We start from the raw sequence: 13026 nt of genomic DNA on the forward strand, positions 1-13026 counted from the left end.
TGCTGGTGGTGAATTCTCTGTGGATTTTTTTGTCTAAAAATGTCTTTATTTTGCCTTCACTTCTGAAGGGTGTTTTCACTGCAACCAGAATGCCAGGGGGACAGTTATTTTCATTGTTTTGAAGATGTCCTTCCTTTGTCTTCTAGTTTCCATCCCTTCTGTTGAATTTCTTGAATTCTAGACATCGCGCGTGAAAACCGTGGGTGACTTGAGGCCTGTTTGATGTTGTCTCCCACGAAAGGGCACTTCTTGCGCTTCTGGTGGTTTGTCCAGGAAGGGCAGATCCTGTCCACAGAGATAGCACTACTTTGAAACCGGACTTCCCAGTCTGTTTCTGGGGAACTCTTACTCCTGGGGTGCGGCCCTAAGGGGGTCCTGACCAACAGCCGGGCGGTTTTCCGCGGCCCCTCCTTCTAGACGCCGGGCAGCGGTTCCAGAGGGTGGCCCGTGCAGCGCAGCCCCGTGGGTTGGGGCGCACCCACCTGGCTCCCCAGCCTCTGGGTGGCCACTGAGAGTCAGCACCGGCCTTGGGGGGACGGCTGCTCTGAGCTGGGTCTCTCCCCTGCACGCCCTTCCCCCTGAGGCCTTGGCCTTGTAGCCTGGTTGCTTTAAACAGGCTCTGGAATCTGGCTTTCCTCTCTTTTCTGCCCAACGGTCGCTGGGGCCTGGCCAGCACGGGTTCTGACGCGCGTGGGCCCCCACCCCCGCCAGTTCTGGCGCCAGGTAGCCACCCCTGGAGGTGGCTTCCACAGTCCTCGGGCTTTCACCCTCTGTCCACAGACATTCCAGGCAAACCCATTTTCTCATCGGGGGCTCGGGTGCTGCAGGTCTGTGTTGCTGTTAGAAACAGCTGCTGTAATTGGCCCTGATGAATCGGGGGCTCCAGAAGTGCTGGTACCGAGTTTTCTGAGAACACGTTTGGCATCATTTCAAGCTGTGTAGGGAGGGACGCGCTGGACAGTCGGCCCCTAGGCAGATGGCGAGGCTGACGCCCGCGCTCACCTCCGGACGTTTGGGAACAGCTGAGCGGCAGGGAGACGGCACGGGCCAGGGGTCCGGACGCCCATCACGGCTGCCGGCCGAGTGTCTGTCACCCACTGGCGGGGACTCTGCCTGGCTCACAAGCCCCTGACACTGAGGTGAAATGTTGCGGCTGCCACGGGAGTGTCTGGCCTGTGGTGGCACCTCAGCGGTTGTTGAATCTTTGGAAGGTAAAATTAAGGCGTTTTGTATTTGTTTTGTTCTGCTCAGATTACCCGAAAATTCAGGCTGAATTCTGAAGGCAAACTTGAACAGACGGTCTCCATGGCAACCACTACGCAGCCCATGACTCAGCATCTGCATGTCACCTACAAGAAGGTGACCCCGTGACCCCAGGCGGAGCTGAGTCCGGTGGGGCTGGCCTGTGTGGTGACACTTCAGCTTCTCGGCAGATGCCGCAGCAGGTGTGGGTGCGGCCACAGGTCACCGTGGGTTCAAGGGTGTTGCCACGTGTTCCTGTAATGGCACAGAAAAACCAAATAAAAGGCCTTTATTTTTATGGCTAAGCATTTTGAATATTATCACTTGCATAGACTGCGTTTCTTTCTTCTGCTGGTGACTATTTGTTTTCAGAGTCGTTTCCCTAAAAAGTTAAAAAGGGGTGACTCTTTCTCCTTTCCTTCCCGCAGTTTTGACAAGATCTGAAAATGTTTACAAATCAACAGTAGTCAGCAACAAGGTGAAGAGAAAGGTAGGACAAAAAGGATTGCAGTGAATTTTCCTTTACTTTTAAAGAGCTGAGAGTATAACGACCCCATTTCCATGTGGACGAAGGGCATTCCCAAGGCGAGAGGGTGGTAGTGAATTTATCATCATTCTGTAAATTTGATTTAGTCTCGGCAATATAATATTACCTTCATTTGTTTGTTTACGATGGAAGTTTCCAGACATACACTGACCCCCCGGACCTCACCCCGTTCCAGCTCCTGCCAGCATGTCCCCACACCGGTGGTTCCGTCTGCTCTTCCCCCCTTTTTGTGGCTGGAGCATCTTAAAGCGAATTCCACGCACAGTGCCACTTCTCTCGAACACTTCAGCATGTGTGTAAAAGCAAAACAGAGCCTTTCTCTTTTCCTGAACACAGCACAGTATCAGGGGCCTCACCGGGAACATAGACACGGGGTGAAAGGAGGCCGCGCTCAAGAGCAGGGGTCAGTGTCTGCAGCCACACACCCCCTTGTCACACACCCTGGGGACAAAAGGCACCACCGGGGTGGGGGGGTTGTCAGTACCTGGGAGCGCAGAGGAGGGACCGGGGCTGGTGCTGAGCCCTTAGAGGAGCGTGGCCGGAGTGTGAGGAAGGCGGCCGGCCCCCTGCGTGCAGGGTGGATGTGGTGGCTGGGCTGGGCTCGCCGAGAGCGTCAGGTCAGCAGAGACTCAGGCACAGTTCGTCCCTCCAGCTGCGAACCTGGGAAACCAGACAAGTTATTGGCCTCCGAAAGTCAATGACGGGAGAGGAATGGATGGACACTCCCTTTCCAAAAGGGAGAAATAGGAAAGAAGAAGGCGTGACAGGTCCTGAGCAAGTCCCAACCTTAAGGCTTAAGAGGAATGATCCTCTGTGGCTCAGTGTCTGTCCTCCGGGCCCCCCTGGGGTGGTCCTGCCCCACCCCCACCCCAGCTTTGCCGGGTGCAGCGCTCACCACGGTTCTCAGGGGTTGGAGTCGTGTGCCTGCGGCTCTCCCCAGGTTCTGCCCACCCCGGGGTCGCCCTAGCGGGGGCTCTGCACCCCTTGCAGGGTGTGGGTCTCTGCCTGGGCCATGAGCCTGAGGCTCCAGGTGGCTCCATCCTTCAAAATTGAGGGAAGGTAGCAAGGCCCCCAGGGGTCTGCACTCTGCGTGCTGGCAGAGATGGTACCTTGTGGAAGCCAAACACCGATTCCAGCCAAGTTTGCAGCTGTGCCCTCCAGTGGGGCAGCCACGTCTGCTGTGGCCCAGGAATGTGGGGAGCAGAGCCTTATCCTCTGGGCCTGGGATGGAACGGTCACCCCCACAATCTCTGAAATGCCTCTGAAGACATTTTTCTGTCGTCTGGACTTTAGGCTTCTGTTGAGGTGGCTGCCTGGTCTCCCATCATGTGGGTAACTAGCTCGTAACTGGTGAGTACTAACCTCCGTGTCAAGTCCTCCCAAGCGTCATGATCTGTCTCAACAAGCTTTCTTACTACTTTCAATATCAATAGGCTGAGGATTTTCCACATTTTTAAGGTCTGCTTCCTTTTTGGTTAACAATTCTGTCCTTAAGTCTTCTTGCATTTTACTCTAAGTATTCAAGAGAAACAAGGCCCCTCATGCTTCAACACTTTCACTTTGCTTGGAAATTTCCAGGCACATAACCAATTTCATTGCTCACAAGTTCTACCTTCCACAAAACTAGGACACATAGTTTAGCCAAGCTCTCTGTCCCGTCTTAACAAAGGTTGCCTTTCCTCCAGTTTCCAATGACCTCCATTTCCATCTGAGATCTCAGCAGACTGGCCTTTACACCTGTGAAAATTAGTAAAGGGAAACCTCGCAGAACTGGAGTGGGGAAGGAATTCCCTGGTGGTCCAGTGGTTAGGACTCTGAGGTCTCACTGCCAAGGGCCTGAGTTCAATCCCTGGTCGAGGAACTAAGATCCCACAAGCCACGCAGCACGGCCAAAAACAAAAAACAAAAAAACAAAAAATAATGGAGTGGGGAGGCCACAAGGGGGAGCGCTCACCAGCTCCACTGGATGTCGGCACAGATCCTGACAGGAGGAGGCCACCTGGCCTCTTAGGCCAGAAGCCCTTTACCACCCTCAGGAGGAAGGAAGATTTTCTCCCCGTCAGGCAACAGCCCAGCCAATGAGAAACTGTCACAGCTCAGCCAATGAAAAGCCACCACACTTCAGACCCCCATTTTCCTCCAATGGACTTTTTTGCTTATAACAGCCCCTCCCACCTTACCTTTTCCTCTATAAAAAATTTCCTTTCCTTTGACCTACTGGACTTGCCTGTGGACTTGTGCCACGGTTACCTGTCCTGAAACACAAATCTTTGCTGCTCCTTAATAAACCCATTTTGTTGATAAAAACTGGCTGTTTTATTGTTTCAGATGAACACATCCCATATATCTACCAACATTCCGTTCAGGATTACTTAGGTGTTGTCTGAGAACGCTGAGGCTTTCTCCACAGCTCTCCTCTTTTCTTCCTGGGTCACCAGAATTGCCCTGAACAGTCCGTTCACAGCAGTGGAGGCTTTTGCTAACATTCATCTTAAAACTCTTCCAACCTCTAATTTCCAAAGCCACTTCCATGTTTTTAGATACTTGTTGTTTCTTGGTAACAACTTTCTGACTTAGTTCAGGCTGCTATAACGAAAATAACCATCCACTGGGTGGCTTGTAAACAACCGAAATTTACTTGTCCCCGTTCTAGAGGCTGGAAGCCCAAGATCAGGTTGCTGGCTGATTAGGTGGCGAGGGCTACTTGCTCATGGACGGCGTCTCCACTGTGACCTCGCACGCAGAAAGGCTGAGCTAGCTCTGTGGAGTCTGTGTTATGCAGGCACTCGTTCCAATCGTGAGGGTGGCGCCTTTATGACCTAGTCACCTCCCAAAGGCCCCACCTTCTCCTACCATCACTTTGGGGGTTAGGATTTCAACATACGAATTTGAGGGGAAACGGACATTCAGACCATAGCTCCAAGGAAGCCTGGAGGATGGGACCAGACAGCTCTGCTGCTGGAATGATGCTGAGAGGAGCTGGGAGCAGCAAGGAAGCCCCACTCTCTCCCTCCTGCATCCCAGGCTGCTGCCTGCTCACAGCTGGAAGGGGGCTAGGAGGGCAGCACCCAGACCGGAGCAGGAAGGGTGGGGCTGAGAGCCAAGAGATGAAAAGCAAATAACTGACATGGTCACCTGGTCCTCTTCCTTCCCCCGCCCCCCGTGCTTCTTGTTGGGAAGCTGGAAGGCGCCCCCAGTCTGGATCCTGGGTTCCCCTGGGTTCCTCACGGTGTCTGAATTGTTCCTCTAAGCCCTCTGTTTGCTGTAGTCTGGAGGTTGGATCACACTTCCTAAGGGCTGTCCGGGTCTTCCTGTGCGCCGTCTGCCTGTCTCACGTGGCTGATGCTAACGTAACAGGCCCAGACGGTGCAGCCTGCCCTCCTTATTCTCAGCGTCTGTCAATCGGCCCGCCCGTGGGTGACCCCTGCCTGAGCCAGCTCCCCCATCAGAGCTGCCGAAGGGCCATCTTCCAACCCTGTCCTACATTCAGTGGCGGAATTCTCTGAAGAGCTTCCATCCATCCAATTAGGCTCAGTTTGGTGCCTCTGAAATAAGTTCACACCAGAAGGCCAGCGGAAACGCTTCTCTCTTCCCCTTTGATCATCGGGTTTTAGAACAGGTGTGCCAGGGACAACGGTGCTGGCCTCCCGACCAGCCTTCTCACACCACAACCCCCACACACACACCCCTCCTGCTTCTGTTATGAACCCAGTACTTTTTGTATGTTCGATGTGAGCTAGGCAAGTCCAGTCTTTTTCTTTGACAGGCGGGAGGGGCCCACATGATGTGATAGTTGGCTGGATGGAGCCCCTCAAGCCCCTGATGGCCTCTGTTCCCACTTCCTGCCTCAGAACCTCTCTTCTCTCCAGTTGGGGGTGGGACTGAGAGGCCCCGGGGCAGAAATGGAAAATCCCTTTATAAATTATTTTCTCACTTATTTCCACTTTACTATTTGAGATCTCATTGCAGAGATCACAACCCTTCACTCTCAACTACTTTAGCATGGGATACAGGCATTTTTTAAGAAAAAAAGTTGTGCATCCACACTTAGGTTTCCAATTCAAATTTTAAGATTATAAAATTTTTTACTTAAATTCTTTGATTTTACCTCTTTTAAGATGAAAATCCTGTTTATCATTATTTGCTTTCTCCTACAGGATACGTATGATTATTTGAGAATAATAATATTGTTATTAATAAGACTAATGATTGAAGTTTCCTTTTTCTTTTTGCGGTACGCGGGCCCCTCACTGCTGTGGCCTCTCCCGTTGCGGAGCACAGGCTCCGGACGCGCAGGCTCAGCGGCCATGGCTCAAGGGCCCAGCCGCTCCGCGGCATGGGGGATCTTCCCTGGACCGGGGCGCGAACCCGCGTCCCCTGCATCGGCAGGCGGACTCTCAACCACTGCGCCACCAGGGAAGCCCTATATGAACTTTATAATTAGTTTGTTTAGATCCAGAGGGGGAAAAACATTCTGATACTTTCATAAGGATTACGTTAAATTTACAAAGCTACTTATAGAGAACTGTCTTCTTTATGAGATCGTTTTCCTCTGGAACATGGGATTTCTTCTGTCCTTCCAAGTCCAGGGTGTCTCTGAGGTACCTTCAGAGTTTGCCTCACATAGGGTTTCGCATTTCTCACTCCGTTTATACCCCGGAATGTCATCTTCTGTTGTTGGAAACGGGGTGTCTCCTCTACTGCAGCCTCTAACCCAATGTCCACGCAGATGCCTGGTCTCTCTGAGTGACCTTAAATCTGCGGCTTCCCTGACTCAGCATCTGTAACATCACTTTCCCAGGCTGGAAACGTACCAAGGGATCCATCCTAGTGACGGAAGCAGGGTGGCAAAGGGACCTTCCTCTCCTCCCGCCCGCTTCCTTCCCTCTCGTCAACTGCCAGACTTCCCACTGCGAGCGCCCCTGGGTCCCATGCAGACAGAGCAGGCAGAGCTTGGAGAGGTGATGGGCTTGCAGGGGCGGCCGCCCCCTGGGAGGAAGCTGAGGAGAGGGGTCCTGTGGAGGGCCCTGGGGCCAGGAGGTGGGCGATGGGGGAAGGGGGGCAGCCCCCCTTGTGCACGGCAACCTCGCCTTTGGGCTCTTCCCCAGGAGGCTGGATGGGGAAGGGAAGACCCTAGCGGCCGTCTGGTCCACCCTGAGTCGTACAGAAAGGGAACCGGGGCTGAGAGAGGCCGCGTCCAGCACCGTGTGCCTGATGGCAGCACGTGCAGGGCATGCGCGCAGGCCCAGTGTGGCACAGGGCAGCACAAGTTGGCCTTGGTGAGGGAAGACGTGCGCCTGTGCTCCATCACGTCGGGCCAGCCTGCCATCTGTCAGGTCCCTGGCAGTCGCAGGACAGGTACCAGGAGCAGACGGGGTCACCCTCCACGGCTGCGGAACTTTATTGGGATCGGACAAACACACCATCCTTCTCGGTCGTGGGCTCCCGTGTCCACAGGACCCTGCCACACAGAGACCCACCCTGGTGCGCGGGGGACACGCCCTCCCTCTAGAAACAGGTTCAGCAACCACCACACGAGCCTTAGGCCCCACGTGCGGAGTCAGTAACACTCCACAGCTCCTCCGGCCTCGTGAGTCACCTTCAGGCCCAGAGTCCAGGCCCCCTGCCCAGGAGGACCGAGGCCAGCTCATGTCCTGACGTGGGAACCGCACACAGATGGGGCCCAGCTCCCTTCCTTCAGGGCCTGGGACGTGACCCTGACTTTCTGGCTCTAGAAAGAAGGGGACCAGCGGGGGTTCCGGGGGAGGGGGAACAATGGGGAAGGGCCCCTGTCGGCCCTGAAGCCCAGCTCCAGGGCCAGGAAGCCCCCCTCTTCCCTGTCCAGAGGGCCTGGGTCTGTGGAGGAGGGGCTCAGGGCAGGGCTTCCAGCTTCGACGCGGGGCTCCGAGGGTCTTCCTGGCTTGGGTGGGGCGGAGGGTGATGCTTTCGGGGGCCGAGGGCCTCCCACGTAAGGGGGCCGTGCGGCGGCCCCTGCCCAAGCCAGCAGCTCATCTCTCCGGCAGCAGCATGAAGAACGCAGCCTTCAGGAAGCGGCCACAGCTGCAGAGCGCGGCCACAAGCCAGTGGGAGCGGAGGCCGGGGTCAGTGCTGACCACGCACTTGAGCACATCCGTCTGGGAGGGAAGAGGGGGCAGTCAGTTAGAGAGTGGAGGGAAGAGGGGGCAGTTAGAGAGTGGAGCGGAGAGGGTGCGGCCTGTGCCCCGCCCCCGCCCGGTGTCAGCCACGTCGCCTGAGGGAATGCTCGAGGCCGTTTGGGAAGGCTTGTGGTCCAGCTGGATGGAAGGCTCCAGCATGGGACCCGACCCAACAGGTGGATTCAGATGGTGAGAGGGGAGGGAGGGGAGACTGCTGGGCCCCCAGCCATGGGACCAGCTACCAGCTCGGCCACCTGCTGACATCCCAGTGTCCTTCCGCAGATGCTGTGGAGCCTGGGGTGCCAGGGAAGGACAAATCCCTTAGAACAGGAGCAGGAACTGAGCTTTCCAGAAGCCCAGTGAATGGCCACTCCTTACTTCCTTATTTCTTTCTAGTCCTGCTAAGAAATGAGGTACTATCCCTACAGCTTAACCTTTGGCCGTGGTGTCAATCAGCGTCCTGGCTGCCCTGGTGCCCAGCCTCAGCCGGGCTCCAGGACAGGACGGCAGGATGGGACAGCGGGAGGCCCACAGCCACGTGACTCATCCAGGAGGTGACGCCCTCCCCGCCCAGTGCCGCTTTCAGATGAGACCACAGCCCCAGTGGCCCCTCACCACACCCCCTGTGGCTCCAATCCCAGCGGAGGCTGAGCTCCGTCCCCTCGGCCAGTGTGCTTCGCACACTTTTGCCCACCATCCATTTTACAGAGGAGAAAACAGCTCTCCTATGGGTGGGGCTGCCCCGCAGTCCCCGAGGCCTGGCCAGGTGATCGGGGACATGGAGACTCTGACACCATCCCTGGGGGCGGGCGGCGGGTTTTAGCTCTGGAGTCGGGGGCGGTCAGACCCAGAGGGCCCACACTGGAGCTGGGCCGCAGGAGCCGTCCTGGGCTGGGCAGCCCCGGCCTCGCCCCTCCTCCAGCCCCGATCACCCCTGCCACTGCCAGCACTCAGGCGTTCAACCACCGCCCCCTTCCTGGCACCGCCATATTCCCTCACCCATCCACCGCGTCTCCGCAGCCAGGTCGCCAGGGTCTTGTGCACGAAATCCCCGAGGCAGTCAACGAGGGCGTGGACCAGGGCGGGCTGGGCCTGTCGCACGCAGTCCACGGCCAGCCCCGCAGCCACTGAGTACAGGGACACAACCTTGCCCCAGGTGATTCCTGCAGGGAGAGAGATGGGTGCTGGTCACCAAAGGCCACCAAGACCCAGCTCGAGGCCAGCCCGCAGGGTCACGTGAGGGGGCGGAGCCTTTCTGAGCCACACCCCTGCCATTCCGCTGGTGACTGGGGTCGACACCCGGGGCAGCCTCAACCCACAGCTCCCGCCAGACGGGGAGCTCGGTCAGCTGGCGGCTGTGCGAGTCCCAGCCACCGTCTGCTGCAGATCAGTCCTGCCACCGTCACACGTCGTTCTCAGGCGGGGATGTCTCGAGCCTGCATTACACACCTGCATACCTGGGCCAGGGCCTGGCGATGACCCTGCACAGCCCAGTATCTGCTGGAGGAGGTGACGGAGCAGAAAGGCAAAGAGGAGGCTGAGCAGGTCGAGGGGGCTCAGTGACTCGGCACTGGATGTGATAAACAGGAAGCAGCCTCCATCTGTGCCTGCCCCCAGCACAGCCCTGCGAGGACAGAGGATGTTCTCCATGTAAAGAAGCTGAGGCCCCGGGAGGAATGGCCTTGCCCAGACCACCAAGCTACTGGGGGCAGAACTGAGATGGAGCCCACCTGGGAGGAAAGACAGACGAATGACAGTCTGGGGAACAGTGCTTGCCAGTTGTATAAGGTTCCTTAATATAGGAAGAGATTTTATAAATCAATGAGAAAAAGAGAGAAACCTTTCAAAAGAAATACGAACACAGAATACAAACAGCTGATTCACAAAAGAAGAAGTATTAACAGTACACTAGACCCATGAAAGATGCTCACCCTCACCGACAAAGAAGTGTACGTTAGTGTCTAAGTGTAAATTATAGTCTATCAGACAAAATTCCAAGTGGCAATGTGAGGATCCATGTAACTCTGCAGCCTGGTAACTGTGATGAGAAAGACAGCTGGAGGGCACCAGCACCACCTGTGAAAGGACACAAACATGGGTGCCCCGCCTGAGTCCTAGAAGGAAGCAGCACAGGCAGGGAGGAAGCACGCCCCTCAACCCATGTTCACACCACAGCTGGGACGGTCTGTCATAAGAGCACAAGTCAGTGCGAATGAATCCCTGTTCACAGTCGCCAAAAGGTGGAAATGACAAAACATAAATAAGCAGTGAGTGGAAAAGCACAATGTGGTCCAGCCACACAGCGGAATGATACTTGGCCTCAAAGTGGAAGGAAGCACTGACAGGGCCACAACCTGATGAACCTTGAGAACATCGCGCTCAGTGAAAGAAGCAGACTTGAAAGGCCACGCGTATCGTATGAGTCCATTCCTATGAAATGTGCAGGACTGTCAGATCCGTGGAGACAGAAAGCAGACCAGTGGTCCCTGGGGGCTGCAGGAGGGGCCAGGCAGTGACAGCCTAATGGGAATGGGTGTTCTTCCCACCGGCAAAGAACTTGGAGCGGGGGTGGTTGCACGATGCTGTGCGTGCACTCAACGCCACTGAATCACACACTTTACAATGGTTGACTGGGACTCCCTGGCGCTCCAGTGGTTAGGACGCTGTGCTTCCACTGCAGGGGGAATGGGCTCAATCCTTGGTCGGGGAACTAAGATCCCACATGCCGCGTGGTGTAGCCAATAAATAATAAATAAATAAAATGGTTAATTGTACGTCATGTGAATTTCACCTCAACGAAAATTTTAAAACCCCATAAGTCAGGCCAGGCCACTCCCCAACCCTCCTGTTACTGTCCCTTCCCATCTCCTTCAAAGTCAATCCAAGTCTGAAGTCCCACCCGAGCTGGCTGCTGGCCCCTCTGAGGCCCCCTTGTCCTGCGACCTGGCCTCATGCGTGCTATCCCAGCCTCGCCGCTGCCTGCAGGGCTCCCTCACCCCCAGGGCTCTGCCCAAGGTCCTCCCTCTAAGGGCCACGCAGACCGTGATGGCATCAGGTCCTGGTGATGCTGCCGTCACACCACGCTCCCCATTGACCAACTGCTCGTGGGTGCCAGCCCTGGCGGGCTCTGTGCTGCTCACAGCTGTGCCCTTGGCACCCCCAGGCTTGGCGTCCCGCAGGTACCCACCACCACCAGGGGACAGGTGAAGAGTCAGCATGGCAGGGCGGGGATCAAGAGAATGAACACGCGTTCCGCGGTGCTGTGTGGAGAGGTGAGCGCCACGTGATGGCCACGTTTTACCTGGAGAGGAAAGCCCTGGTCTGGAAGGTGCCGGCAGGGTGGTCTCTGGGAGGTGGGGCTCAGGTATGTCCTGTTTTCTTTGAGGTCTTTGTGTTCTTTTTTACGGAGATATAATCTCACTAGCGTAGATTCATCCTTTTAAAGTGTGAGATCCAGTGTTTTTAGCATATTGGCAATGTTGTACAACCATCACCACTATCGAATTCCAGACATTTTCACTCCAAATCACTGTCCCCAGGGGCGTCATGCCCCTGTCACCCCAGCCCTGGTAACCTCTCATCTACTTTGTCTCTGTGGATTACCTGTTCTGGACGTTTCACGAATGCAGTCACACAGTATGTCCCACTTTGTGTCTGACTCCGTTCACTGAGCAAAATGTTTTCAAGGTTCCTCCGTGCTGTCCTGGTGTGGGCCCCTCATTCCTTTCTACGGCCGAATAATGTTCCATCCAGTGGATGGACCACCCATCAGGAAACGAACACGTGGGCTGTTGGCCCCTCCGGCTGTGGGGATACGCGGCTCTGAACACTCGTGTGCAAGCCCTTGTGTGGACGTGTGGCTTCCTTTCTCAGGGCTCAAAACCGAGGAGCAGAAGTGCCAGGTCAGGGGGTGACCCCGTCAGAGTTACCATCGGAGAAGCTGCCAGACCACTTCACGCCCTGACTCTTCACAGCCTCACCCGTGCTGGGTTCTCTGAAGTTTTGCCTTGAGTGCCCCAGCGGGCGCGAGCTGGCATCTTGTTGTGGTTTGATGGGTGTCTCCCTGGTGACTGATGATACTGAGCAACTTCTCATGCACGTACTGGCTGTCCATACATCTTCCTTGAAGAGATGTCCATTCAGACCCTTTGCTCTTTTTAAAGTGAGGTGGTCTTTTTAGTACTGATTTCTGAGAGTTCTTTATCTCATGTGTTTTCTGATCTTTCCGTGGTGAAATATTTTGCTCTTGTAATGAGAAGAAAAAAATGAAAACACTTGCCAACTTTCAGTTTTTCCACTGAAGGGAACCGAGAAGCGCCTGCAGCCAAGACGCAGCCTGGAACAGCGCCCCCTGCCTCTGCCTTCGCGGGGGCTCAGCCACGTGGGGAGGCCACCTGGAACCCTGCCCTGCAGTCCTCGAGCCGTCCACGGCACCGGCTACAGCCAGAGCAGGTGAGGGGCCGGCCGGGACGACGAGGGGGAGGAATATCCAGCCCGGGGGGTCAGCGCGTGCAAGACCCAGCTGCCTGGGAGAGGCTGCGGGCAGAGATGGGCAGGGCTGGCAAGCATCTGATGGCTGGAGCTTGCCTGGTGGCAAGAGGGCCTGAGGACCGGGAAGGCTGGGATGCACAAGGGGTGAAGGGAGACCTCGGGTGGGCGGGAAGCGGGAGGGTGCGTGGGGCAGCCACGGGCTGGTCGGGGGGTGGGCTGAGAGCCCGTCGGCAGCACAAGGGGCGGCCCGCAGCCCTGTGCTCCACGGAGCCTGTCCCTGCTCCCCTTTCAGGTGGCTCTGAGGTCCACAGAGGTTGAGAACCACTTGCAGGTCACAGAGCCCATGAGGGGCTGGGCGCCCCAAAGCACCAGAGGGGCAGGTGGCGGTGTGGAGGCCACCACGCGAAAAGGGTAGGGCCAGCTGGGTGGGGCGGGGATGCTGGATCGCAGAAGTACATCCTGCTCTGGTTTCAAGCGAAAAATCACGGGCTTTAAACTGAATTCCCCAAGTGAAAGAAGCCAGCCGCTGGTGCCCTGTGTCCGTTCATCACGGCCACACCTTCCTCCCCGCCCTGCCCCAGCCCCCGCCTC

General features: G+C 56.2%; 2 protein-coding genes across 4 annotated transcripts in view; one reads left to right on the forward strand and one right to left on the reverse strand.

Moving 5' to 3' along the window:
* The window catches only part of THAP4 (THAP domain containing 4), a 41231-nt gene extending 39669 nt beyond the window's left edge, over window positions 1–1562 (forward strand). For all 3 annotated transcript variants that reach the window (XM_024763516.1, XM_024763445.1, XM_024763587.1), the window contains exon 5: window positions 1252–1562. In XM_024763516.1, coding sequence (XP_024619284.1) covers window positions 1252–1371 — 120 coding nt within the window. In that variant the 3' untranslated portion in view covers window positions 1372–1562. The remainder of the gene's footprint in view (window positions 1–1251) is intronic.
* Window positions 1563–7166: 5604 nt separating this feature from the next.
* BOK (BCL2 family apoptosis regulator BOK) overlaps window positions 7167–13026 on the reverse strand; it is a 10834-nt gene continuing 4974 nt past the window's right edge. Inside the window, exons 4-5 of the mRNA XM_024760092.1 lie at window positions 8944–9107; window positions 7167–7923 (exon numbers count right to left, since the gene is read on the reverse strand). Of these exons, the coding sequence (XP_024615860.1) occupies window positions 7798–7923; window positions 8944–9107 (290 nt within the window). The 3' untranslated portion in view covers window positions 7167–7797. The remainder of the gene's footprint in view (window positions 7924–8943; window positions 9108–13026) is intronic.

This window comes from Neophocaena asiaeorientalis, unplaced genomic scaffold (genome assembly GCF_003031525.2).
Source record: "Neophocaena asiaeorientalis asiaeorientalis breed wild unplaced genomic scaffold, Neophocaena_asiaeorientalis_V1.1 scaffold185, whole genome shotgun sequence".
Lineage (NCBI taxonomy): Eukaryota > Metazoa > Chordata > Mammalia > Artiodactyla > Phocoenidae > Neophocaena > Neophocaena asiaeorientalis.